Below are 26857 nucleotides of genomic sequence, written 5' to 3' on the forward strand. Positions count from 1 at the left end.
TTGGCTGGTCAAAGAAAGTAAATAAGTAAAATAAGTAAATTAAATTTGTTTTTTCCCTTCCTACCACTGTTGTCAATAACCGAGTGTAATAATATTGTTTATAAATGTACAAAACTATGCTTTTTCCAACTTACAAGGTTTTATTTCTCTGGTGACCTTGACCATACACATTATTCTGTTTGCCATTATTTCTGTTATAAAAAGCTGTTTCACCATTCTGGTGATTTACATGTATTTACAAATTTATTACTTAGACTAGAGCTTACATCCACGATTATTTCATCTTATTACGATCCAAGAGGAAGTCAGACCTCCTAACTGATTTGAGCGACAGTTTGTAACATTGATTCAGTCAACCTTTTGAACAAAATCTGACACATGTATTCTACAGTGTGCAATTCTTGATTTTCTTGATGCCATTCTTGGAAGTAGCTTACTAACACAGCAGTAAATATAGAAGGAAATCAGGACCAAGTGCTGTCACCATGCTGTTGGGTGTTATTCTGTTTTCTTCTGGTTCTTATGTCACAGAAACCCTCACATCACTGCATAAATGTGATACTCGTACTAGGTAAAACAAAAATTCTGATATTGCAAAAAAAGTTAATGGTCTAAAACCATCTCAAGATGTCCTCTCAGATAAAAATGCTGCATCCTTATTGTGAAAGCAATAGCTATTTATTTGTTATCTACTTGCAAATTCAGAAAACAAAAATACAAGATTACATGTTGAAAGCTTAGAAAGTAGTGTTCGGAGCGATGGGTGGGTTGGGGAAGGGGAGGGGAGTGTCCAATTCTTGGAAGAGCGAGCAGATTGGAGTGACAACCTCAGTCTGTTACCAAGCATGACTGGATGGTTAGCAACAGCTGTTGAATTCTCCCAACACTTCAAAATCCCCTTCTGTAAAACCCACTGAGATTCCCCAATCTCAGGCATACCCCTTAAATATTTTATTGCTGGAAAAACTGTGAGATATTGAGAAAACCTCAGTATCTTTTAACAGAAGCAAAATTATGTTGCTTTACAAAAAACTGCATCCAGACACTGTTCTGGCCACACACAGTGGAATATGAAAAAAATAATAAAATAATAACTGATCAAGAAGATAATTTTATACTTAAAAAAAGTTACACTATTGAGGTAAAAAAACATCCCAATCTTTTTCATTCTGAGTATACACAAAAAATCCAGATTCTAACAACAAATATTTAACAAAGCTAAACCAAAAAGGCTTCTTTATGAACCATCAAGCTACATGACAACTCCTTGCCTTTAATTTATGCCAAGAAATAAATATTTTATGCAACTAAAAATTGCTTTCTGTTGAAAAATTCTTATTGTTTCGAATTACAGATTCACAGCCAGAATTAACAGCCTATTCCCCAGGTGTGAAAAGGTAAACCACTGTAGCCCTCAACTACAAATGTCTTGAATATTATTCTAAAACCATTTTTTTCAATAAAACGCCTTAAAGAAAATTGATTAGTTAATTACTGACAAAAGCGTGTCTGGATATTCTTTAAAAAAACATGACCTTTCACTTTCTTTGATGACTGAACAATTTAGAAGTCCATGACAGACATGGCACCCACAAAAGTACCCAGCTAAGTTTCTCAGGATACAAACACTGCAGCAGCAGTTGCAACATGTGGAGGTCTACCAAACCAAACATGAGCAGTTGTGCTAGCTACAATGGTGGGAAAACATGCATGTGGAAGGCGGCTGAAAGCACACAATGATTTGTCACACAAGATAGGCCTTTGTTACCAAAGTGACCGACTTCCCACAGAAACCAACACCCATCTGGAACCAATCAAAATGTAGATGTAGTCTGGGTTAAAACTACCATAGACTGGGGCAATGGGTCAACCATAGGTCAGCCCAAAGCCCTGCTATTCCTGTCCCAAGACAGCTGAAGTCAACACAACTGGTCAGAACTGGGAAGGAGGGGTCAGCCAAGGTGAACTTCTGCAGGCCCCACATTTCCCCTAATTCCTGCATCATATGATGTCTACAATCACTATACATATAATTACAAACATTACTTAAAGGCAACCACTTGAACTTCATGGGATTCACTGGTATGAAATTTTGACATTACAAAAACATATTTCTTTTTTAAGTAAGTCTTTTTCTGTGAAAGTTTCAAATCACAGTTCATCTAAAAAAAAAGCATTCTTTTGAAAGGAGCTCCACCCCACTCCATATTACTCATATTTTACTTCTCACATCCCTATTCAGTTGAAATATACTACCCCATTCTTTTTATTCCAGGCTTAATCAGTAACTTATTTACTATCAAATTCTGATCGAACATTTCATAGCATCTTTTTCATCTTGCAGGGATGATGACTGCATATGTCAGTAACCTTTTCAGTCATCCTTACCTGAGGCCAGAGACACACCTCCTCCCGCTGGTGCCGGTCAGTCATCCCAAGGCCACCGGTGTAACATTCAGGGCTGAAAAATACAACAAGAACCCACACATATAGTAGCCATTTAATTAACTAGTTACTACAACACACGCATATATTATCTGCTTGACTCAATTGTGTTTCACTCAAAAAAAGACATTCATACAATAATTATATTTAATTGACACCCATCCAATAGTACCTGAATGTTTCACTGATGCTTTAAACAACTAAACACACCCATCCAATAGTACTTGAATGTTTTATTGGAGTTTTACACAACTAAAAACACCAATCCAACAGTACTTGAATGTTTCATTGGTGCTTTAAACAACTAACCACACCCATCCAATTGTACTTGAATGTTTCATTGGTGCTTTAAACAACTAAACACACCCATCCAACAGTACTTGAATGTTTCATTGATGCTTTAAACAACTAAACACACCCATCCAACAGTACTTGAATGTTTCATTGATGCTTTAAACAACTAAAAACGCCCATCCAATTGTACTTGAATGTTTCATTGGTGCTCTAAACAACTAAACACACCCATCCAACAGTACTTGAATGTTTCATTGGTGTTTTACACAGCTAAACACACCCATCCAATTGTACTTGAAAGTTTCATTGGTGCTTTACACAACTAAACACACCCATCCAATAGAAGCTCAACCGAACATTATAAGATTCTTTGATGTTTTTTACAGAATTAATACATTAGCCATTTATATGTATCACTGTGGTGTTGAACAGTGGTCAAGATTGTTGCTAGTTGTAGGGCTGAAGGAAACATATAGCAGAGTCTGATGAATCCTTAGATATATACCTCAGCAAGTTACGGCTGCAAGATTGTAATGAATGGATTCTTGCTCTTATTATTATTTTGTAGAGCTTGGAAAATTAATGTTGGAATTAAGAGACAAACTGACATTTAAGTGTGAATGTTTGTCCTATTTTATTTATTTATTTATTTGGTAAGTGTTTTACGCCGTACTCAAGAACATTTCATTACATGACGGCGGTCAGCATTATGGTGGAGGGAAACTAGGCAGAGCCTGGGGTAAAACCATGACCCTCTGCAGGTTGCTGGAGACCTTCCCATGTATGGCTGGAGAGGAAGCCAGCATGAGCTGGAATTGAACTCACAGTGACTGCATTGGTGAGAGGCTCCTGGGCCTTTAATCTAATCCCCTCCTATTTTAATATAATTTCATAAAAAAGGACATATTTCATCTAAATAACACATTCACTGTAAATGTGCATTGTAAATTCAGCTTCACACTAGTCATTATGTTGTGATATGTACTTTAAATAATTAATACCTACCATATAAAATCTCAATCAGAGTGCACTATTTGCTGTCTTATCTCTTGTAATATAGGCCTAATTTTCCAAACAATAGCATGTATTTTTTTGGTGTCAGACAAATGTAAATGCATACATTTGTGATTCTAACAAAGTTTCTAATTTCAAGAAACCAGATGTGTAAGATTTACTGTAGTAGAACCATCTTAACTAACCACAGGTTAAGACACAGCCATGATTCAGCAAAGTGTGTGTGCATGTGAATATACATACAGGCACCTTGACTTCTTCTCAAATATTCACAATGCCTCTAGGTCTACACACATGGGTACTACACAGCAAAGTTATCAGTTATATAAGGGTGCACACTTACATCAGTATATTCAGTGTCTAAATGGGATTAGCTAAACAGAGCACTGTAAGCCCATCTGCCAGCTTTATGCTGCCATCCTCAAAACTCACATAATACAGATCTACACATCTTATGGGTTATAATTACCTGTAGTTAACCAGGGCCCTCATGATTTCTGTGTGAGAGAGTGAGGACAGGTGAAAAGAAGTTACCTAATACTTGACCCCAAGGTCAACACAGGAGTCTTAATCCCCTTCCCCATCTCCTGCCCTCCCCACCCTCCAGCCCCCGCCATTATCAACATGAGCTATAACATGTACTCCCGACAGACATAGCTGTAATCCACTTCTCACATCACAATCGCGATGCGGATTTCACCTCAGCCAACAACTGCCCTGCTCGACCCTTAGTTCCTTTTCATGCCCTAACCCCTCCCTCCTCTCCCATCCCCTCAACACTTTTCTCGACATTTTATACTTGGATTGATTTCTTTTAATTGTTCCCTCATGTCCAACCTTAATTCACAATGTCAATTACTATGTAAAAAAAAACCTTTGTTAACAAAAAAAACACTTGCAAAAAATAAATCATATCAGAAAAAAAGTTTGAAGAATCTATTTTGCCACATGTCTTTAGCCTTAAGGTTAGATTTAGATTTAGAGCTTAAAACTGTGTAACTCAATTAAATATTTGCTAAAGTTTAGTCCCTCCAGTTAAGGATAAGCAACAGACTTTTCTATTTACCTAATATCCTCCCCCCTCAAGCAGTGTACACCTTGATGAAAGCTTACTGATTTAACTGATTTATATAGCTCCAACAAGCTGCATGTAACAGATAATACTTCAAACTTAACGCTGATGGTGTGCCCTCAAAAAAGACAAGCCTGTTGGGAGAAGGCTAATAGATGAACATCCATTATCCAGCCTGATATCACACGCAGTTTTATGCAGTTCACAGATGCTAACATTTTGTAATTTAAAAGACTTCCGGACAGGTCTCCATGTTATGCAGAAAGTTATGAAATGTTTCTGTATAAAAATCAAACAAACATTAAAATATGTCTAGACTCTAGACTTATTTTTGTATCAAGATTTTACATCATAGTTTTGATCAGAACACTCCTGTATAATATGAGTGCACATTCGCACATTGTCACTGCTTTGTGTCTGACAGTTTAAATGCCCTGCAGTATGGTGTCACATATCACAGTATGCCACACACAATGACAAGGGACACAACTCCATCACCTTTATCTCAGCAGATTTTACATGCCTTGTCAGAACTGATTTCCACTGAACCTTATATCAGCACGGGACCATACCTATGTACATGTAGGTAACATCAGAACAGTGAGAAATTAATGCTAGTTTAATTTACTAGCAAATATAATACATGTGCTGCACAGAGAAGTCAATCATATTTATTCTTTTTTATTATTAACATTTTAACAGCTTAGCTAAACTTCCTTAGGTACTGAATTGAAGAATGTTGTTCCTAATTTTTTAATTGTGGTCGTATGACAGTTGCATGTGACGTATGTGAATGACGCCAGTGTCACAGCCCTAGGAGAAGGGGGTAACAACATTCTATACAAATGTCACTTTAAAAGACGTGAACCGTAGCCACTGGGCTAACATAAAATTAATCTGTAGATGCAAATTACACAACTAGCGCTAATTAGAGTACACTAAAACAGGTGTCAAAGGGGAGAGAATATGATACATATGAAGTGTTTAAATGCCGTGTTTCCCTGGCGCAAGCCTCAGGGGAGAATTTCTACACTCCCTTCAAACTCTACCATTCGGAAAATTTGTTACGAGCAAATAAAAAAAACACAAGAGGGTGAGGGGGCGAAAGAAACCACCATCGCAATATTGCCAACAATTGCTTTCATTTTATCCCTATGGCCATTTGATTAAGCCGAAAGAAATTAATAAACTCCCCTGAAATATGGTGATATGATGTCAATTTTGTGTGAAGATCTTCTAGTTTCGGCTTTCAAGCCTTTTTAAATATGAGGTAATTTCTACCTTAACCTGGAGCGCTCAGGAGAGCGGCATTTTTTGTCATTCTATGGTCAAACTGCGCTTACCATTGTCATGTCACTGACCTTTACCTTATTGTGAAAATTTAGTGCGAAGAAAAATTGATTTTCCATAACAGTGGCTAAAAAAATGAGTACTGTTATTGCATATTTTCTCCTGAAAAACGTCAAACAAGTCCCTCTGGCAGCCAAAGACAATGGTGTAACACATCAGTGAAGTGAGGAGGATGGAAGAAGTGTAGAGTAACTAGCATTGTAGAGGTAACTGGACTGATAACTCCTGGTCTGTGATGACAGAGGGAGAGAATAGGTAAAAACCACTTACAATCTTTCAACATTTTTAACTCATTACCTGGAAAACGCATTTCGCCAGGTTTTACTGGGTCATCTGTCCTAAATAAAACTCTCATGGCAAAGTGCGGAATTCATTTCTCTTCAGCCAATTAAACCATTAATAAATATTTCATGGGGAGCCCATGTGAGAATGAATCCATCTAACAGGTCTTGCTTTCAGGGGCCAATGATCGAGCAAGACTTTCATTCATTTCCGTCGACACCGAGGAAGGAAACTGATTTTTTCCCGTATTTTCTTCTTTCAGCAATGCATTTCCTCCCACTATTCATTCCTCTTCCAGTGTAGAGGCACCGCTCTATCAAGTCCTCACACACACGCAGAAAAACGGAATCGGTTGCAGTTTTTACACAGCAGGTTTACTAATTTATCCCTCTAACAATTCATGAAACCAACCTTTGCAGTAACATAAAACCCACCACAATGATGATTTAAAAGAATTTTTAAAAAAGCCAAAGAACACTGAAAAGAAAAAATAAAAAGAAAAAAATTTTTTTTTCAAAATAACTATTACAAAAAAAAAAGGGGGGGAAATCCCCATTAGAACAACTGACATAAGGCTTCACTATACTACTGCAGCTTGCTTTTGGCGCAGAATTATATGTCTGTTACAACATGTAACCAGCTGTCGCACAGGCTGGCATTTAGAACAGTGTATGTTATAACATGTAACCAGCAGTTGCACAGGCTGGCATTTAGAGCCGTGTATGTTACAACATGTAACCAGCAGTCGCACAGGCTGGCATTTAGAGCCGTGTATGTTACAACATGTAACTAGCAGTCGCACAGGCTGGCATTTAGAGCCGTGTATGTTACAACATGTAACCAGCAGTCGCACAGGCTGGCATTTAGAGCCGTGTATGTTACAACATGTAACTAGCAGTCGCACAGGCTGGCATTTAGAGCCGTGTATGTTATAACATGTAACCAGCAGTTGCACAGGCTGGCATTTAGAGCCGTGTATGTTACAACATGTAACCAGCAGTCGCACAGGCTGGCATTTAGAGCCGTGTATGTTACAACATGTAACCAGCAGTTGCACAGGCTGGCATTTAGAGCCGTGTATGTTACAACATGTAACCAGCAGTCGCACAGGCTGGCATTTAGAGCCGTGTATGTTACAACATGTAACTAGCAGTCGCACAGGCTGGCATTTAGAGCCGTGTATGTTACAACATGTAACCAGCAGTTGCACAGGCTGGCATTTAGAACAGTGTATGTTACAACATGTAAGCAGCAGTTGCACAGGCTGGCATTTACAGCCGTGTATGTTACAACATGTAACTAGCAGTTGCACAGGCTGGCATTTAGAGCCGTGTATGTTACAACATGTAACCAGCAGTCGCACAGGCTGGCATTTAGAGCCGTGTATGTTACAACCATGTAACTAGCAGTCGCACAGGCTGGCATTTAGAGCCGTGTATGTTACAACATGTAACCAGCAGTTGCACAGGCTGGCATTTAGAGCCGTGTATGTTACAACATGTAACTAGCAGTCGCACAGGCTAGCATTTAGAGCCGTGTATGTTATAACATGTAACCAGCAGTTGCACAGGCTGGCATTTACAGCCGTGTATGTTACAACATGTAACCAGGAGTTGCACAGGCTGGCATTTAGAGCCGTGTATGTTACAACATGTAACCAGTTAGAACAGTACAATATAAAATTTGACACCCAACAGACTTTATTTTTCCTGTCCAGCTACTTTCCTGGATTTTCAGTTCGTTTAATGGAAATTTTAAAAATCTGATTTGTGATTATAATTAATTACATCCCATTCATCAAGTCCAATTCATCTTTTTTTCTACAGCCTGTTTAAGCTCCTCTCCTCCCGAAATATACTGCTATCTATTAGCCTATATATAATAATTCAGGTGGCAAATCTGCTGATTTTTAGATAATTTTGTTGACTCCCTAACGGCATTCTAGATGACTGAAATTCTATGTCGCCACCAATAATTAAGTCCCTATACTTGAATTTGCAATACTGATATAGAACACAAAGAAAGTCTCAAAGAATGAAGTGTACACAATATAAATCTAGTATCCAGTAGAAGAACAAGAATCCAGACATCTGTGTTGTATGATGGGCAAGGTAACTGGCCCCAGGGTGTGAGAAGAGATATCTAAGACATGGGTCAACATCTGTTGGTCAGGGGCCTGAAGGTCTCCCAACACCCCCCACACCACCCCCTTCACCTCCAAAGCACAAACCCCTCCCTTCCCACCACACCGACCAGCAGACCCCTAACATTCCAGACTGACTGGCTCAAAGTTCAGCTGAGGACACCCAGGAATAGAGGAAGTGGGGAGTTGAGGTGGGGGTGGAGAGATTACCCCAGGGAAGGCACCCAGGAACCCAGCTGAAGATAAACTGACTTCTCCACTGACCAGTTCTCTAATTACATATGTACATGTCTAAGGTATGTACAACTGGGCTGTTGTGGGTCTTCAGCCATCTGTGTATAGCTAGCAATTGCCAGTGAACATGGTATTCATAAAGCACCTTAGATAGTAGTTTGCCTACACACATATAATGACTACACATATTCTATTATTATCTTAATACAGCCAAGTAGTTTTAAGCACTAGAAATTCCTGACATTTCTTCATCATATACACCCCTAATCTTTTATATATACACTGGAAGCTCATCAATTCACTGATACCCTGCTCCCCAACCAAATACACCCCAATATGAACAAATAGATGAACAAATATGGTTTTAGCTATTTTCTCCCTGTAACAGAGTTAATTTCTATCACCCTATAACACAATTAAATTCTGTCACCACGTAACAGAGATAAATTCTGTCACCCACAGAGTTGAATTCTTTCACCCACTAACAGAGATAAATTCTGTCAACCAGTACAGTGTTAAATTCTTTCACTGAGTAACAGTGTTAAATTCTGTCATTGAGTAACAGAGTTAAATTCTGTCATTGAGTAACAGTGTTAAATTCTGTCATTGAGTAACAGAGTTAAATTCTGTCACTGAGTAACAGAGTTAAATTCTTTCACCCTATAACAGAGTTAAATTCTGTCACCTGGTAACAAAGATAAATTCTGTCCCCGGTAACAGAGTTAAATTATGCCAACCAGTGAAAAGTAATTACTAACCGAGGATGCATGCCTACATTTTTGGTGAAAAACAAGTCAGCCTGGACAAGCAGAAAAAAGCTGGGTAGAGAGTAGTGTGTAGAGAAGAGGGTATATGGGAGGAGGGGAATGAGGGTGAAGAGATTCAGGGAACACTGAACTCGGACCATGAGGGTACCTAAGTTTTGCCCATGAAAGTCTACAGTCCAATATAACTCCTCTGATGGCCTTTGCAAAAAGCGGAGAATTTAAATCTCCCAGTTTCACTGCTCTTCCCCTTCCACAAACCCAGCCCCATCAAATGCCCCTCCCCAACCCCTCTCTTAAATCCACCCTTCCCATCCAATAACACAAGCACAAAATCCCTTCTCCATGCACAACACATAACACTAAATAAAGTTTGGCCAAGCCACAACTACAGTTCACAGTTGTAGCAAACAGTCTTTTTTACCATCGCTGAGCCGCACAACATTTATAGGGGGACGAGTTCTTTTACTTCATTCTGGCTTCATCTTAGCTCACTTTGGCCTTCTTCCATTTTTTTTAGGCCTGGGCTTTCGTAGCCTTCTCAAACACAACTACTTGCCATCATCAAGCAATTGAGTCTCAATGAGGCATTAAAGAAGCCATTGACACTCTAATAAAAGTCTTAGGTGAGGCCAGTCGCCCAGATTTATGAGGTGTTCCAATGAGGGCCCTGTCTTCTGCCTGCCAACTTCCAGACTGCAGTGCTTTCTGCACCCAGAAGTGCAGGCCTGAACTCCTTATTAAACTGAGGGCCAGGTAGCTTATAAAGAAAGCTATTAAACCTCCACCATACAGGTAGTGTACCCATACATTCCTACCACCTAAACTCTCCTGGCAGTTTATAGCCACCAGGGCTATTGGTTGACTATAAATATTCATAGCTACTGTTACTTCTAGTAAAAGTTTCCCTGGATATGTAGCAAAATATATTTTAAATCTATGTCAAAATGTGTTTTTATCTAAATTAAAATTTAAGCCATGACAAATTACGCCTGTTGATTTTTATAATACCCCGTGTATACATCTTAAAATCTGGTTAAAATACAATCAGTGAAATCTTCTCCATAAATCAGTGAAACATTTAAAAAGTAGATGATTTTTAGAATTATACACAATTTCGTACTAGTTCATATTTTCTAAAAAATAATACATCAGTACTGCATGCATGACAAAAGTGAAATATTATAACATATTTGTACACTGTAATTAACAACAAATTATGTTCACTGGCAATCCTTTGTCTCCCATAGTTTAGTTGTACCATTGATTAAATCACACACACAGAGTAATTTCTAAACAGGACATTCAATAAACTGAAACATTTTAACTCATTCACTACATTTACTCCTACATGTACATCAACATTTTTTTTTAAAATTCCCTGAGCCTCATTAAATGCTAAACACTGAAGTCTCAACGCTTAAATCCATTCACTTTATATGTGTTATGATCTCCCTATACCCTAGCAAGAATAATCCTCAAGGTAAACTCAAATCAAGAAACCATCAATACTAATACTTTATCCTCTTTACAACCAGACTCTCACAACTTACAATGACAACACTTTTTAATTATTTATACATCGGCCAAAGCAATTAATGCAAGCTTCCATTATCTCTAATTGAATATTTGGCTTTGTAGAAGCGGAACAAGGTTAACAGTAATGTGGGCCGATAGACACCCACCTGGAAAGGATTTTCAGCAGTAATCATACTGAGCAGTACCTTTCATAACAGCTTGAAACAGTGAAATACTGATGACCAGAAGTATACCCGATCATCAGCTTGTGCTATATACCCACAATCTCAATATAAATACACTGGTATTTTTTAAGTACAGTAAATGCTACACTTTGTTTTGAGTATGAAATAAATAACTTACACCTGAATCCTGATTTTCACGGACGCAATGTGCAAAATTGTAAACTTTGCCCTAATGACAGTGCATTTACATCCACTCACTCTCTGAACGTCCAACCACCGTCTTTAACATACAACTTATTCAAAAAGGGGAGAATTTTCTTTGCAAAGCCCGCAACATGAGACAAAGCAACATAGAGCAACCAGTTTTTCAGGAATTTATTTACCACATTTTTTTTCATTTCGCCCCTTTTTTCTGTCCCTTAACCCTGGCGTAAAGCATAACTTACAACTTTACATGTCACTGCTTTTGTAAGTGAGTTATCTCGCATCAAAATGGCTACTTCATCTGACTTTAATTCTTTACCCTATAACCAAGCAAACCTGGTGCGGTGAACAATTCAGTGACTACAGATGAAAACATTGTGGCATAATAGAAGATAATGTAACTTTTGTGCTGCTGCCTAAAAAAAAATATCGGCTTTAGACTCAAATTGAAAGAAAAACTGTTACAGACAGTATAATGTACAGTATACAGTGGATATGAAGAATTTCAAAAGCTTGCAACCTGGGTGTTTCGCTGGCGTGGTAGTCTTTGTTAATGTGGAGCAAAGTTCACATGTACGGGTAATTACAGGCCTTTGAATTGTCTGCCTTATCAATGAGTCGCTTTGTTAAACGTCTTCCTGCCATAGTAATTAGTACTATCGCCCTGATGAAATTTAATTCAAATAATCTTTATCAGCTCAAGTTGCTTAGAAACAGAGAGCAACTTCACTCTGCAGCGGACTTTCATAACACTGGACAGATTACCTGTTGGCAGTCACTAAGAAAAGGGGTGTATCAGGTTTGAAGTTAAGACCACCATAAAACTCTACATCCCCTTACAGGTATTCTAGATTCAGGGGTATGAAAGTGTGGAGATCTTCACGACTGCATACTAAACACCAGCCAGTAAGGTAGAAATATCTCAAGTATACACCTCAGTTACCTTGCTTCTTTAATGTAGGATACAAAAACAGCTGACACAGTGTCAAGGTGAAGACATGCTGGCCCATTTGAAACAATTCGCCTCCTGTTAAATGGCTCAAGCCAATCACCACAGTCGATGAGTTATACTTGTATGACAGATGCCTTCGATAAATAGTCTACATTTCCTCGCCCCTAATTGCGAGTGAAAATAGCCCTCTTAATATCGTGAGTGGATCACTCAAGCATGCATATATTAAGCACCGCGGAATTCATAGGGCTTGATCGTATCGACTCTGCAGCATTGTATTATCATCTTAAGACTATCACTTTACGATTTTACCACCAATTCGTCGACAGCTCTTAAAACAAACACAGCTCAAGTCTAACATGTTAAAGAGTATATACCTCCAAGGATAAAAAAAAAAAACGAGAGAGAAGAATTTATATTTATGTTCACAATCTGATTAGATAAAATCAGTTAAAAGTCATCCTAAATATATCCCATCCATACAGGAATAATCTATGCCAGGGGAAACCTGTTTGAAACTACGTTCATAACTTGAGTACCTTTTAACGTTTAGGCTCAGGTGTAAGGCAGTCTGTTAAAAGCTCTGATCCTGAAGCTAATACTACATAGCTGGGGACATTTATCTTTGTCATGTGCAGTGGCAGACATGCAAATTTATGAACAATTAAAATGCACATAGACACAGACTGTAATTTTTCAATTCTTTTGTAGGAGTTGGGGACCTGTGGTCATATATTTTGAACAATTATTCTTATTGATTGAAAACGTTGTTCACTGTTCACCAACCTCACTGGATATATAGGAGTTCTGGTATTATGGGCTTGAGATTCCAACAAATATTCTCATTCACTTCCTTCTCTTTAAATTTTTTAATGTATTAGATTTCATCTAAATTTTTTTTCTCACATATTTGATACATGTTTCGAACCTAAATCATTCTCAAATCTACTTTACTTGGATGATGGCTGAGAGAAAAGAAATATGGTTACCACCATACAATCCTGCATTTAATAACATATCAAATGTGCACCTGACTTTATGGCTCATGTATGAACTTGATGAAACCTTGTATTTAAATGACATTTCACAACAGCCAGGTCATGGCGAATTAGACACCTCAAAAATATCAACGGTCTTTAATACGGCTTCTATGAAACTACTAAGGAAACGTGTCAAGTGAAAAACAGCCTAGACATGTCCACTGACGACACAAGGTCTTTGTCCATGCTTCACTTTTGACTCGGTCCGTTTGAACCAAACAGATTGGTTATCAGCTACACTTTGGAGAAGGTTTCCTCTCCTAAAATAGCCTAGTCACAGCCTTCACAGAAAGACCCAATATCGATTTTCTCTTACGTAACCATCTTTTTGCCTCATCTCTACGATCCCATTGCATAATCACTCACATCTGTCTGTGCGCTTTGGCATCTAATACAGCCACAGTGTACCTCCATCTCCTCTTACCAACCACAACTTTGTTCAAGCTCCTATAATAATGCTACATATGGGCTTTTTCTCCTTCCAGCAGGATTTGAATTCACTAATTATACCACCATGTTAATTGTCAAAAATATTTCATGTCACTGCATCCCCACAACAGAACTCAATCCAAGGGTAAAACAAAGACCTGTGAATCAAAGCTAGCAACTCTACCAGACATGGACACTTTATCAGGCGCAGGAGCTGGCTGTAATACTGCATTGGACACTTCATCATAAAATGATACTTTATTGGGCACATCCAACAAGACATGATACACATGCTTTTTTGATCACATCCTGTATGAAAACAGCTTGCAACATTGGTCACATTAGCAAGGCACTGATACTGTAACAGAGGCACATCAGCATGGCATAATATTTCAACCAGCATGCTAAATGAAGCATCCAAAATCAACCGAAAGTTTAGATGTCGTAAAATCTTAGGGCCACACGTACCCCTTTCACCGAAACATTTTTTGACATGGGTAATTTGGATTGAGGCACAATCTAAGAAAAGATCTTTCACTGGATATTTCACTACTCCACCTACAGGTGAAAACTTGGAATAATATTGAAGGAATGTTAATAAATGCTGAAAAGTTATCTCTGACAGATGAGCTTACATACTTCTACCTCATCACATTATTTAATATTAACGTCCCACAGCCCGGCAAAACAAAAGCAACAAGTCTGCCTTGCATGAAGTAAAGCGACCCATTTGTAATGTCCAAGAGTCGCATAACCAACTTCCATCACTATTTTTAATAACAAATGACATGACCCTGTAAGGTCTTGTTACCACAGAAACACAATCATAGATTGATTTTAATAACATGTCACAGTTGCAGCTTTTAGTTAACAAGTCAAGTTTTCATTTCTGTAAAACAATAGAAATATTACGGGGTATGGGAAAAAAAAAAGGCTTCAGCAGCTGGAGTCGAAGATAATATTAACAATTCAAGTTTATCTATGGTTTGCAAACAATTAAACACATAACTAAAGCTTGGATTACCTCAATTAGAACAATTCTCTTGTGAATCTGATAAAACATGTTAGCATATTTTATATTTTATCATATATATAAGAAGAATTGGTACTTAAATATCCTTTACAAAAATTTCTTTTAAGAAAAGAGAAGGTTATTTATTCACAATCTTAATGATGTTCTCTTTACCTGAATATATGACCAAAAAAATCTTTTGACACATACAACAAATGTCAATATTTAACACCCTAAAGAGTAAAATATTTCAAAACTCATTAAGACACAAGATAATATTAAAATACATTTGTGATAGATAAAAAACTTAAAAGAGTTCTAGACACAAAAATTTGACTATAATAATTAACGATGCATTTAGTTAGATCATGTCTTTTTTATCATATGCTTATTTAAATAATCGATGTTTCATAATTTTCTCTTTACCTCCACATTATAGGTTTGTTCCCTGCTTCACGAAAAAATCAGCCTACATATATTATTTCAAAAATTGTACATTCTGTTGAAAACTAATTATTGGTGAGGAAGTTCATTATGGTGGAAGCAATCTGGTTAATTGGTTGCTTGTTTTCACAGCTTACCCAGCTTCTCAATTAGAGAAAATCATTCAAAATTTGCATATCCTATCACACTACATCACACATAATTAAATTAGTAAATATTTATCGCTGGTGATTAGTTGGCCAAATTTGCATGGAGATATTTTTCTGGGTTAGTTAATCCTGGGGTTAATTTGACACGGGTGCTGGAGTAAAACAATTTTGCAAAATAACAGGTCAAGTTTACCAAGATGGTCGATTTCTAGCCGAAAATAGGAGTGGCAGCCATTATGCTGCAGAAACTAAGTAAGAGCCTGAGCTCAGTGAATGATGTGTGGCTGGCTCTGCTGTGGAGGTCTGAAGTTTGAAATCCGACTTTTGATACGACCCGATAAAAGGCAGATTGTGTTTCCACACAGGAAGTATACTTGGCCAAGGTGGCAGCTTGATGTCAGCTTGAGCCATGTAAAGCCATAAAATTCCTGTTCCTCTAGGGGCTGTAGTGAGAGAGGACAAGGATGGAAGTGTCGCACTTAGCAACGTTGACATCAGTCTTCTGGACCAACAATCACTTTTCTCTGATACTTATTTAGAGCACAGGAACTCAATAGCACATGCATACAGATTTCTTTTAAACAATTAAAACTCCAAACAGCAGACACATATGCATGTACATGCATGTACATACATGGATGTGGTAAACAGATATTATCAGAATAATAAGGCTGATTCTAACAGTTTGGATTTAACAAAGATGAAAGTTTCCTTACATTTAAAAACTCCAAAGTGATATCAGTATTCATGGGGAACAAATTTCACTTAAAGGTGAAGAAAACATAAAAATGACATAAAGTTTAGATGAAAGAGTGCAAAAAGTTATTCCTAAATGTGATCTTCAATACTTTTTAAATTTTTCCTTAAGGAGAGAAAGACACTTGAAAATAATTTTGTATGGTGGGTATTTGGGACCACCTTTTGGTATTTATAGTCTTTGTTTAATAATGTCATAAATGAGGAAATGACACAGGTTTAATAAATATTTTTGCACTAGAATTTGTTCTTTTCAGCTAACAAATGTATTACCTCAATTTGGATCATATCTATATTTTTAATATGTTCATAAATATTATCATAATTTAGGTTAAATGCATATGTCTTGACAAAAGCAACAAATTTACATTCAAATAAATTTTATTGGACAAGCTTCACGTCCTTATTTAAAACATTATTATGCAACAACGATAAATAAAAAAAGTTTGTCCCAAATACCCACCATAAAAAAATATTTTCAAATACCCCTTTCTCTTGAAAAAAAAACCCAAAAAAATATTAAAGATCATCTTTGGAAATAAGTTTTCATGCTATTACATCTGATTTTGGGATCATTTTTATGTTTTCTTCTCCTTTAATACTAAAGTCACAAGTCACAGTTGTCACAAACTTGTGTAGCGGGGCCTCCATGGCTCAGTCGGTTAGCGCGCTAGCGCAGCTTAATGATCCATGAGTCTCTCACCAATATGATCGCTGTGAGTTCATATCCAGCTCATGGTGGCTTCCTCTCCGGCCGTAAGTGGGAAGGTCTGCCAGCAACCTGCGGATGGTCGTGGGTTTCCCCCGGACTGTGCCCGGTTTCCACCCACCATAATGCTGGCCGCCGTTATATAAGTGAAATATTCTTGAGTACGGCGTAAAACACCAATCAAATAAATAAATAAATAAATAAATAAATAAATAATAACACAAACTTGTGTAACTGTCACATAAGTGCTCCACATACTTTTAGGACACTTGAAGCATTACACTTGCATGATACATAGATGTATTGACATTATATGTAAATTAGACATCTTACACTTTGTCAAGCACCATAGTATCTATTTTCTTTGACACATTTAGTATACCTATGGGGCCTTTAATACAGTGGCGTATAAGTGCAATAAATATGTTAATTAGATGGATTTATCAAATATGGTGTCTACAGCACTGGTGATGTCCACGTTTTAAACCCATAGCATAAATTACCATATACTGCATATGAAATAAGTGACCTTTCAAGCGGTGAAATCAATGTCTGTACATGTAACTATCAGAGTTGAGAACTAAGTCATCTGTTGATTTAACAGATGTGCTTGATTTAACTAGTCTCATAATTCTGCTAATCCTACAAAAACACGAGTCAAACAAAGCTTTAAAAGAGTTTATCACTTTCTTATACTTTGATAATATGTAATGAAAACCGAATTTTTTCCCACATATATTCATATTGGATTTTTATAATCATTTTCAATATTGGCTTTAAATTTAACACCTATTTCTGTATCAATATGTTTTTATTACCTAAATAATATTTCATAAAGGGCAGAATACATTTATTGTGAAAGAATTTAGATGGACGGATTCTATTTGCATCATATGTAGATGTGAAAGGCAAGAAGAAAGAAAAACAGATTATATAGTAAGGAAATAATCCACCAAAATGCCATCTAGTTCTCTGTGGAATAAAGAAGAATGTATAAATCGTGTGCAGTGCCTACTGAGGTATTAGGGAAATGAAAAGTTAAGTTGATAAAAAAGAATCATAACAAGTCTGCTGTACCCCAAGAAGATAGGAACAGAGGGCACAAAAGTGCATTTTTTTCCGCAGCAAGTAAGTGTGATTGTTGATTTTCGGCTCTCGTTATACCAGTTGTTTCGAACACTGAGGTGTCATGTGAGTGCTATGCGCGGCTAAGTTACCAGGATCTGTCAAAACAATACCAGTGATTGCAGAAATTGGCTTGAAGAAAATTTGCTGCTGTTGTCAAACGAGCGATTTGAAACACACCGTCTGTTTGCCAACACCAGGTTGTTATGGGAAGCGTGTGAACAGCCCTGTGTACACATCAGAGCTCTAGCCTGATTCATGCCAGGATATGCCATCTACCAAGTGTTGGAGAGTTCCACAAAAGAACAGCTCTATGGGGCTAACGGTCACTCAACATTGTCTGCAATTTTCCACCATTGTTTCTGCACATTTTAACACTTAATTGTGACCTTACTTGCATTTTTTGATGACCATCATCATGACTATCTATTCTTGCTTACTTTCCACTTTATACTTCAATTTGTTGCATTTAGTATGGAAATCGTCTAAATTTGCATACTTTTGCAAGAAAACTAACAAACAACATGTTTGGATTTAAAGTCAACAACGTAGTTCTCTCTTGACAAGAACCGCTCCATGAAATGCATGTCCACGGAGACTTATTCAATCTGAGGGCATGGGTACAGACAAGGGTAATGCCAACTGGCCCATTTCCTCCCAGGCTTTACAAATCCCAACGCTCCCCTTGTCCCATACTGGGTCTCCAGGAGGCAGGTCTGATGACTCTAAACAGTAACAGATCCACCCTGCCATGTTATTTCTTCAAATGTCACCACCAACTGTTTATAGCTGTAGAGAAAACAAAACAGTTCTGGTGTGAGCAGACATCGCAGGGGTTGACCAGAGCAAGAATTCAACTGCCCAATATGCCACAGCTGAAAGTAGGTGGAAAGCTCTGACCCCCAACGCCCATGCCCCAAAAAGTCCTCCCACCCCCATCTTATTGGCAGACACAAATGATCCCTTACCCCCACCTTCATTTCTCCCTGGGTACAGGTCTATGAGTCTAGTTAAGACCCAGAAACCTGACTGGTACATTTGTTCTTGGTGCCCACTCATCACTGGAGGATCTGCTTCCCCTGGGTTTTCATCAACTGTTGAGTCACAGACCTACATCTGCAGTTAGTTTTACCACTGCTGCTCTCCTTTGTGGGTTGATGAGGATCGAGATATGTGCTTGTTGGGGTACTCTTGAGAAATATAACGACAGCTTCCTTTCCCCCTCCCCCTGCCTGGCTGGTTCTCCCTCCCTAGGCAGCTAGGCCTACTGGCAAAGTCACAGGGAAGCCCTGCAAAGCAGCCTGACAGTACTGGCTTCTGCAAGGACAAGGAGGCCGGTATGTATCAAGTCCAAGTGCCAAGCTCTGATGTGACAAAGTCTTCAGGAAGCCCCTTTGCTGACACAGCTGCTCGCTGGCCCCGGCTTAACCTGAAGAATTGTTGCAATATGGGTCGGCAGGAGTAGCAGAGTTTTCACCTCAAACCTAACCTACAAACATCTTGGCCGATTCCTCCCTTACCAATTACTCAGGCCTGAGAAAGACCTAAATCCCACAAAGTGCAGTTTGCGAGGAAAATGCACACAGCTACCAAAGGCAGTTGCAAAACTGCCTAGCCAATCCCAAATCAGTGCTTAACCTGAACTTGAAAGAAAACCAAGGAAAGGGAACTATCCATATGGACATTTACCATTGTCATGGTTAACATCTGAGTTTTTTTATCAACCCACCCCCTCTCTACTTCCTTCTATCTACCCCCATACACAAACAAACAGATGACAATGTGAAAAAGTTGGGCAACTCCAGCCCTGATGTTTGGAGTTCCTCTGAACACGATTTTGACCTTTACTAGTAGTGATGAGGAAAGGTTCTTGCACTCAACATAACCAAGATCCCAATTTTAATTTCTTGTCTCGTACAACTTGTAGGATCAAAATGTGTGGTGGGAAGGGAGGACAATGCTCAGTGTTGTCAGCTCAAGACCCGTCAAGTCATAAACGGCAGCCATCACCATGCTGCTGAGCCCTCGAACACTTGTGCAGAAATGAGTCCGTCCAACTCACTGTCATGCTGTCAGTCCTCATCATAACTGGCTAAGCCACAGGGTGCATTAGCCCTGGTGAAATCAGGGTTACCAACTGGGAAGGCAATTGCCAAGGAGCCGTGCGCGTACCAGATAAGAAATCCCAAAATAATTAAATGAAAATTTTGACAAGTTACGGTGGTACGGTGAGATGGGGTTCTCCCCCTTAGGCATTTAATAAATCTCTAAATTCTCCATCAACTGTTTTAGTCAGGGACAGAAGACCCATTGCATGATGGAGGTGTGCTGGATTTAAAAAAAAGCTATAAAACCCTCCTTAAAACTCTAAGTGACTGGTGACTTGATCACATTCTGCAGTCATTTCCAATGCACACTAGCTCACAACACATTGTTTTTCCATTTGACAATTACAAAACAAAAAAAAATGATTTACAGACGCACAAATTCCTGAATAGAACACACACACACACACAATATCCACACAATGTCAAGCCCAGAATATAATAAAGCTTTTCTCTTATTTTATTTTTTCTGTTGATACGGGACATCATTGTATTATGTTCTACCATTAACAACATTAGAACTGGTTATGTCACAATGAAGAGCACCAGGAAACAATGTTTGGCTGGACAATAGTTTTAGGAAGGTAGTAAATACGCATGTTTTCAAATTTTGCTATTCATAATATATATATTATATCAAATCAAATCCAGTCATAAATATATCTAATTTACATAAAATTAAATAATATTGAATTATCCTTACACCCAATGTACGTAAATTTTCATACATCCTGTCAACTTGATTTTGCACACCCGTAACAGGACTTGTTTCTTCCAAGAAAGCATGCGATAGGAAAACTTCCTCAAGATTGGCACCAAACAATAACAGTGGCCTACATCATGAGGGCATATCATTACGTTAAGACAGTACATCAAATATCCACTGACACAAGACTTTCAATAACATAATCACTAAACAATGAAATGTCTTATTTTGTTCCACATATATTTTAACTTTGAAGATCTTTACTGTTTAGTTCCTTTTTCTCCAGGAGTTAAATACTCTTGCTTATTTTAATTATGTACGTCCATGTTCTACATAAAGAAAATTAAGCACGTTGTTTGCTGAAAATACAAATTAATTCAGGAAATGCTGATCAGATTATTTATTGAACAAAAACAGTGTCGTACCTACTAAATTTAGTAAGAAAAATATATATATAGAAATATGTACAAAAGTATACTTGTTCAAGTGTTATGTGTGTCAGTCTGTACACACACACTGTGTGTATCTACTGTAAATGCAGGTATTTGTACCAAGCTAATGAATAGCTACATTCAACAATAATGTACTGGAAGTCTATAGTAAGCTTATAGCACACATTGTTGAGCGACAATGACTTAACGAAGCATAAAGCCTTCATTACTCAGAAGGAAGTGACAGAGATTTAACAAAGGTTCCGCTACGTTAGTTCTTACTTATTCGGATCCTTTAAGAATTAAGCTCCGTTGTACTACAAACACATTACCCTATCCAGCGTTTTTTTGTTTTTTTTTTTCTGTTTTAAGGCTGTAAGAAGGATACTACCTCCAGTAAAATGTATCATCACACACTTAAGCCATTTGGATTGTTGGGGACAGGGGGAAATATACAATAACTCAAGCAGACATAGGATCGACTTGTAAGTGTATTTTTACTTGAAGCTGGGTAGCATATAAGCCGGTGAGGTACGTCATCAAAAAGAGTTCAGCAGTGAGGTAGTAATGAACAGCTCAGCTTAGATTAATGAGAACACCTGAGGAAAACACCTGTTTTGTAAGGAAACTGACGTACCTGGGTGATTCGAGATGAGGCATGGTGTAGTGGGTTTCCGAGGGGAAGGAGCGGGCTGGTAAAGCCAGCGTAACAGCTTCCAAGGTGGACATTAAGCTCTGGACACCTCCACCGTGTTCTAAACACAACTTTCTCTCAAGGCAGACCCTGTTTTATGAGTAAGTGCTCTCTGTGTCCCGGCGAAATCCTCATTCCATCTTATTTATTTCAAAGAGCCTCGGGGCGATTAAGTCTCTCTGTACATCCGTCACTTGGTACATGTAGCCCAGAAACACTGATACAACATTTTTTCAGCACTCCTACCTCACTGTCCTGACGCTCCTTAATTTTTTTAGGGCACTTTTTTTTCAGCGTTTTGGAAATGACCACCTTATAACTTTGGTTGGGACAGACTGTGAAGTTCTCTCACCCCCAAGTCCCGAAGTGCTCAGAGTCTATCTATGACAACAGTATCCCTGTTTCCCATACTCTATCTCCCTCCATACAGGCCTGACCCCAAAGCCCACCACCCTCCCCACCAGGGCCCTAACAGACACCCTAACTCAAACCAGATGCTGGAAACTTGGTCAGACCAAAGGGTATCTGAGGACACAGCCTCCGGGCAGAAGATTGGTCAGGCCTTAATTTAGCTTCCCACTGACCACTAAGCTGTTCCAGTAATCCACACCACTTGGTCAGTGTGGGAAGCTGGTCAGTGACTGACTTCAGTACCAATGGCAACCACTGCCCTGGGATTAAGGCAGATAAACAGCAGAACTGCACGAGAAAACTTATAAAAGTGTTTACTACAGAAATGTGAAGGGATTTACAATAATTCTGACAAACATCACTTTAAAAAAAAAATAGAAGTTACTGAAATCATTCACTCTGTAAACAGATCAGCTCTGTACACTCATTTACGGTTGACTTGTTTCTGGTTTAAGAATAAAATACCGAAAAAATTATACATGGATATAATACACAAATTTTTAAATTCACTGACATGTCGAACCCACACCCTGACCCATACATGGTAAAAAACATAGATCTAAGTAAGGCTATAAAAATATTTATCTTGTTTGTTAAAAGAATACCTTTATTTCCTTCACCTGTCACCTCTAGTCTTTAATTTTTCTCCCTTCCCGTTCATCAGCATAATTAAAACGCCTATCATCTCCTAAAAACATACACATTAGGCACGAAAGCTAGTCCCCTTTGTAAATTGACAGACACATGAAAATCTAAGGGTGAATTGGTATTCAATTAATTTCACAAGAAACTCATAAGAGTATTAGAGTATGATGTGTGTTAATTAGCCTGCAATCAAAGTTGCCTGTTCTTTGTGAATGTACTGGTCAGAGTCAAAGCTATATATATATTCACAGAAAATCAGCCAGTCCCATGTATGGCTATAGTTTACAGCTTTCAAATACTCCGGCTAGACAATTTAAAAAATGTTGTATTTCTTAAAATTATTTTGAACTTGTAAGAGTTTTCTGTGAAATTACAGTGTGTAATACATATAGATAACATTTGAGCTATGGAACAAGTCTACTCCCCTTATTCCCTTGTCTACTCCCCTTACTCCCTCGTCTACTTCCCTTACTCCCTTGTCTATTCCCTCACCTACTCCCTCGTCTACTCCCCTTAGTCCCTCGTTTACTCCCCCTGCTCCCTCGTCTATTCCCCTTGCTCCCACATCTACTCTCCTTGCTCCCTCGTCTACTCCCCTTGCTCCCTCGTCTACTCCCTTGCTCCCTCGTCTTATTCCCCTTGCTCCCTTGTCTACTCCCCTTACTCCCCAGTCACAAGCAGTAGTATGTTAATAGCTATAGCTGTCCCTTATACTCGAATTGTATATCATCTCCTTATACACACACCTGTGCTCCGTTGATCAACGTTATTACTCTCCCAGGTAGAAACCTGCCTGCTCACTAGAGACTAGTCAAACATGTTTTACAAATTTCTCTTCTCACACAGTTATGTGCAGTCGTGTAAGACAATTTCGTTTAGCTTCAACAAGGTACCTGCCTGTTAATAGGTACCCGTGTATAGAAAACAATGAATGGTAGGCTGAGACATATAATTTAAACTTTACACAGACATGTAGTTATCTTGTTCAAAAAATAGTTCACATATACAGTTAATCAAATCACAAGTTTTTCCAGGTCAAATAAATCGGAGCTAGTTAGTAAATTAGGGTCGTACTTTACATATACCAATCTGTACATTTCACGCTTCCATGCCTCCATTTCACCATGATTAATTATTGATACATAAAAAACTAAAATAAGCAAATAATTCACGGCATTTTTGAACAGACATTATTGGCATATCCTGCATAACTGAACACTGGATACCCTCAACAGTTCAACATCTATAAATCATTGCTGGTTGTTATGTATAACCAGTGATATGCTTTAATATGTATTCTTACAAACTTAACACCTTATGAAGGTTGTGGTAAATGTGCAATTAAAAAAAATGTCAAGAATAAAATATCCAAAAATAAAGACACTTATATGCACTTTAGAACTTCAGCAAACTTTGGAGAAGGACCCAGGCATATTTTACATGTACATATGCTGAGTCTCAAAAGAAAGAAAATGACCATTTCTAATATATAAAACCAAAGAACCTTGACCCCTGACCTCTGAAATCGGATTGGCCAGACAGGCTTACAAAAACAGACATATTCCTTGGCACAGTGTATCAGTTGTCTTGGTTATAGTGAAGAGAAAGAGGCATCCTTTCCTCAATCATCTCCATTTTGATAATGTTGTCAAAATCAGCAAACGAAATTGTTTTAAGAGACGAACAAGACAGCTGTTAAACAAATATGGTCTCATTTGCAGGGATGTTGTAGCTTTTTTTTTTATGGCAGCCAGAGCAAGATGGCATGTAACAGCAAAAAGTCTCCTTTCTGCTCGGCATGTCCTGTTTTAGGGTGAACAGATCCTATTGATGGGAAATGTTGAAATAATGACCGTAAGATCTGGCAAATGGCTGCGTTTAATTACATCATAAACTGGCAGGAGCAAATTCGTAATGCAATATAGCAGCAACGCTTTTTCATTAAATCAATCATTTTTTTCTCTCCATTTTGTAAAAGGCAGTTTCACGCAGCACAGATTTTCCATGGCTCAATTGGTACAGACATGAGCCTAGAAGACTCCAAAATGTGTAATCAAAATTTGACGAATCACATTTTTCACATTTAGGGGCTTTATGCAAAGTGACATGAAAAAAGATTTCTCTTCCAAAGTCTGGACGAAGCATAAACTGAGTTTAAGAAGTGGTCTTGACTCAAGAGAAACAACTGACATTTTTAACCAATCACAGTTAGTTGCACTATCCTTCAAACATGTTTTGTCAATCCAAGAACTCTTCTCATGAGTGGGCAAGAGTAAAACTTTGCCAGGGCTTCAACTTCTAGGAATTCAGTCCATCAAGTCGTTCTCTCCTTGGTTTTGACTCACGGGCATCCTCCTTCTTATCATATGCCATAAAAATAATTTGCCCTTCCGCCACCAGGTGGCAGCTGCTGGATTATCCCCCTGGTAATCCTCTGCCAAATTAACACTATCCTTGCTGGAAAGGCTGTCCGGGTTTCAGGTCATAAAAGCCCTTCTGTACATTTAGTCAAGAGGACCAAAGTCCCTCGTTAAGCCAAAGTCTTAAGAGTTAAACCAATTAAGAAAATTCAATACTTGCGGCGTTTTTAAAAGTACTGAATTTCAGATCTGGACTCAGGTCTGGTTTTGACTTTCAAAATTCATCCTTTATATCTGAACAGCAAAAGAACGCCAAAGCAAGAACGAATGATTGTGGCATGCAGCAACTCTGCCTGGCACGATTAGGTAATTGGAACTTTCTGCAAATGTGTTAGCCTTCAAATTACATGGCCTTATTTGTCAATGCAAATCTTGGTGCATTGTCTTGAAAGTTGGTTGCATTACCAGGCCTGAATTATAAGCCGGTACACCGGGGACAGCACCTAAGGATGAACATGGCAGGCAAAAAAATCTACCCTAGAAAAAACATTTATTTCCGACAGAGAATGCTATAAGCTTTATGTAACTCATTTGCAAGAGTTTTTCGGAAGTAAATGACCCAGGCAACAGTTGAAGAAAAGAGAGATGAGAAAAGGAAGGTGGACGTGTTATAAAAAAAACAGTGGCTGCCAGGCGCAGCCCTCGCAGATATGCAAATATTACCAGCGGGAGATGAAGGGGCGAAAAGTGATACGGCGAAGGACAACGATGATATAACAATAAGGGTGCGAAGAAGTGTCTTGAGCAGTTCCTTCCAATTGGAGGGGGCAGTCACATGGGATAAAAACCTCTATCTAGGATAGATTGGATGAATTCTTTCGGCAGGTTCTGGTAATGGAGGCGCAGTGAGCACAGGCAGACATTACCGGTGAGGGCTATTAGAGCCGGCTAGGTAACTCTGCTACTGGGTAATGAATTGGCCGTAGAGGGTCAGTGGGTCGAAAGAAATAGCAGATGGGTCAATGTGCCTTGCGAGGACAGCGTAAATCGTTCTCAATCACGGCTTGGGGGCTTGCCCTAACTTCTTACGTCAAGTGCCTGGTTACACCCTGCCTGAAGCCAAACGGAAGCCAAGCTTGGCAAGATTGGAGAGTCTATTAAGGGGATGGAATGCCGCACATTCACATGGGCTCAGGCCATCAAAACAAACAAAAACACTCACTCAGCTTAATACTAAACAATAAAAATTCTTTCAGAACTGCAAGGTTGACTTAACAATGGTTTTTCTTTTGTTCAAAAACAAGGTTCTTTCACAATGGTTAGGAACCATTAATGCATTGCACAACAAAGTACATGTGTATGACAAAAAGTTAATATTATAAAA

The 26857-nt window shown here is 38.4% G+C and overlaps 1 protein-coding gene across 1 annotated transcript in view; it reads right to left on the reverse strand.

Annotated features, from left to right (window-relative positions):
• LOC135475126 (zinc finger protein rotund-like) overlaps positions 1-26857 on the reverse strand; it is a 189020-nt gene that overhangs the window by 25443 nt on the left and 136720 nt on the right. The window contains exon 7 of the mRNA XM_064754881.1: positions 2389-2461. Within this exon, the coding sequence (XP_064610951.1) occupies positions 2389-2461 (73 nt within the window). The remainder of the gene's footprint in view (positions 1-2388; positions 2462-26857) is intronic.

The sequence above is a fragment of the Liolophura sinensis genome, chromosome 9, assembly GCF_032854445.1.
Source record: "Liolophura sinensis isolate JHLJ2023 chromosome 9, CUHK_Ljap_v2, whole genome shotgun sequence".
Lineage (NCBI taxonomy): Eukaryota > Metazoa > Mollusca > Polyplacophora > Chitonida > Chitonidae > Liolophura > Liolophura sinensis.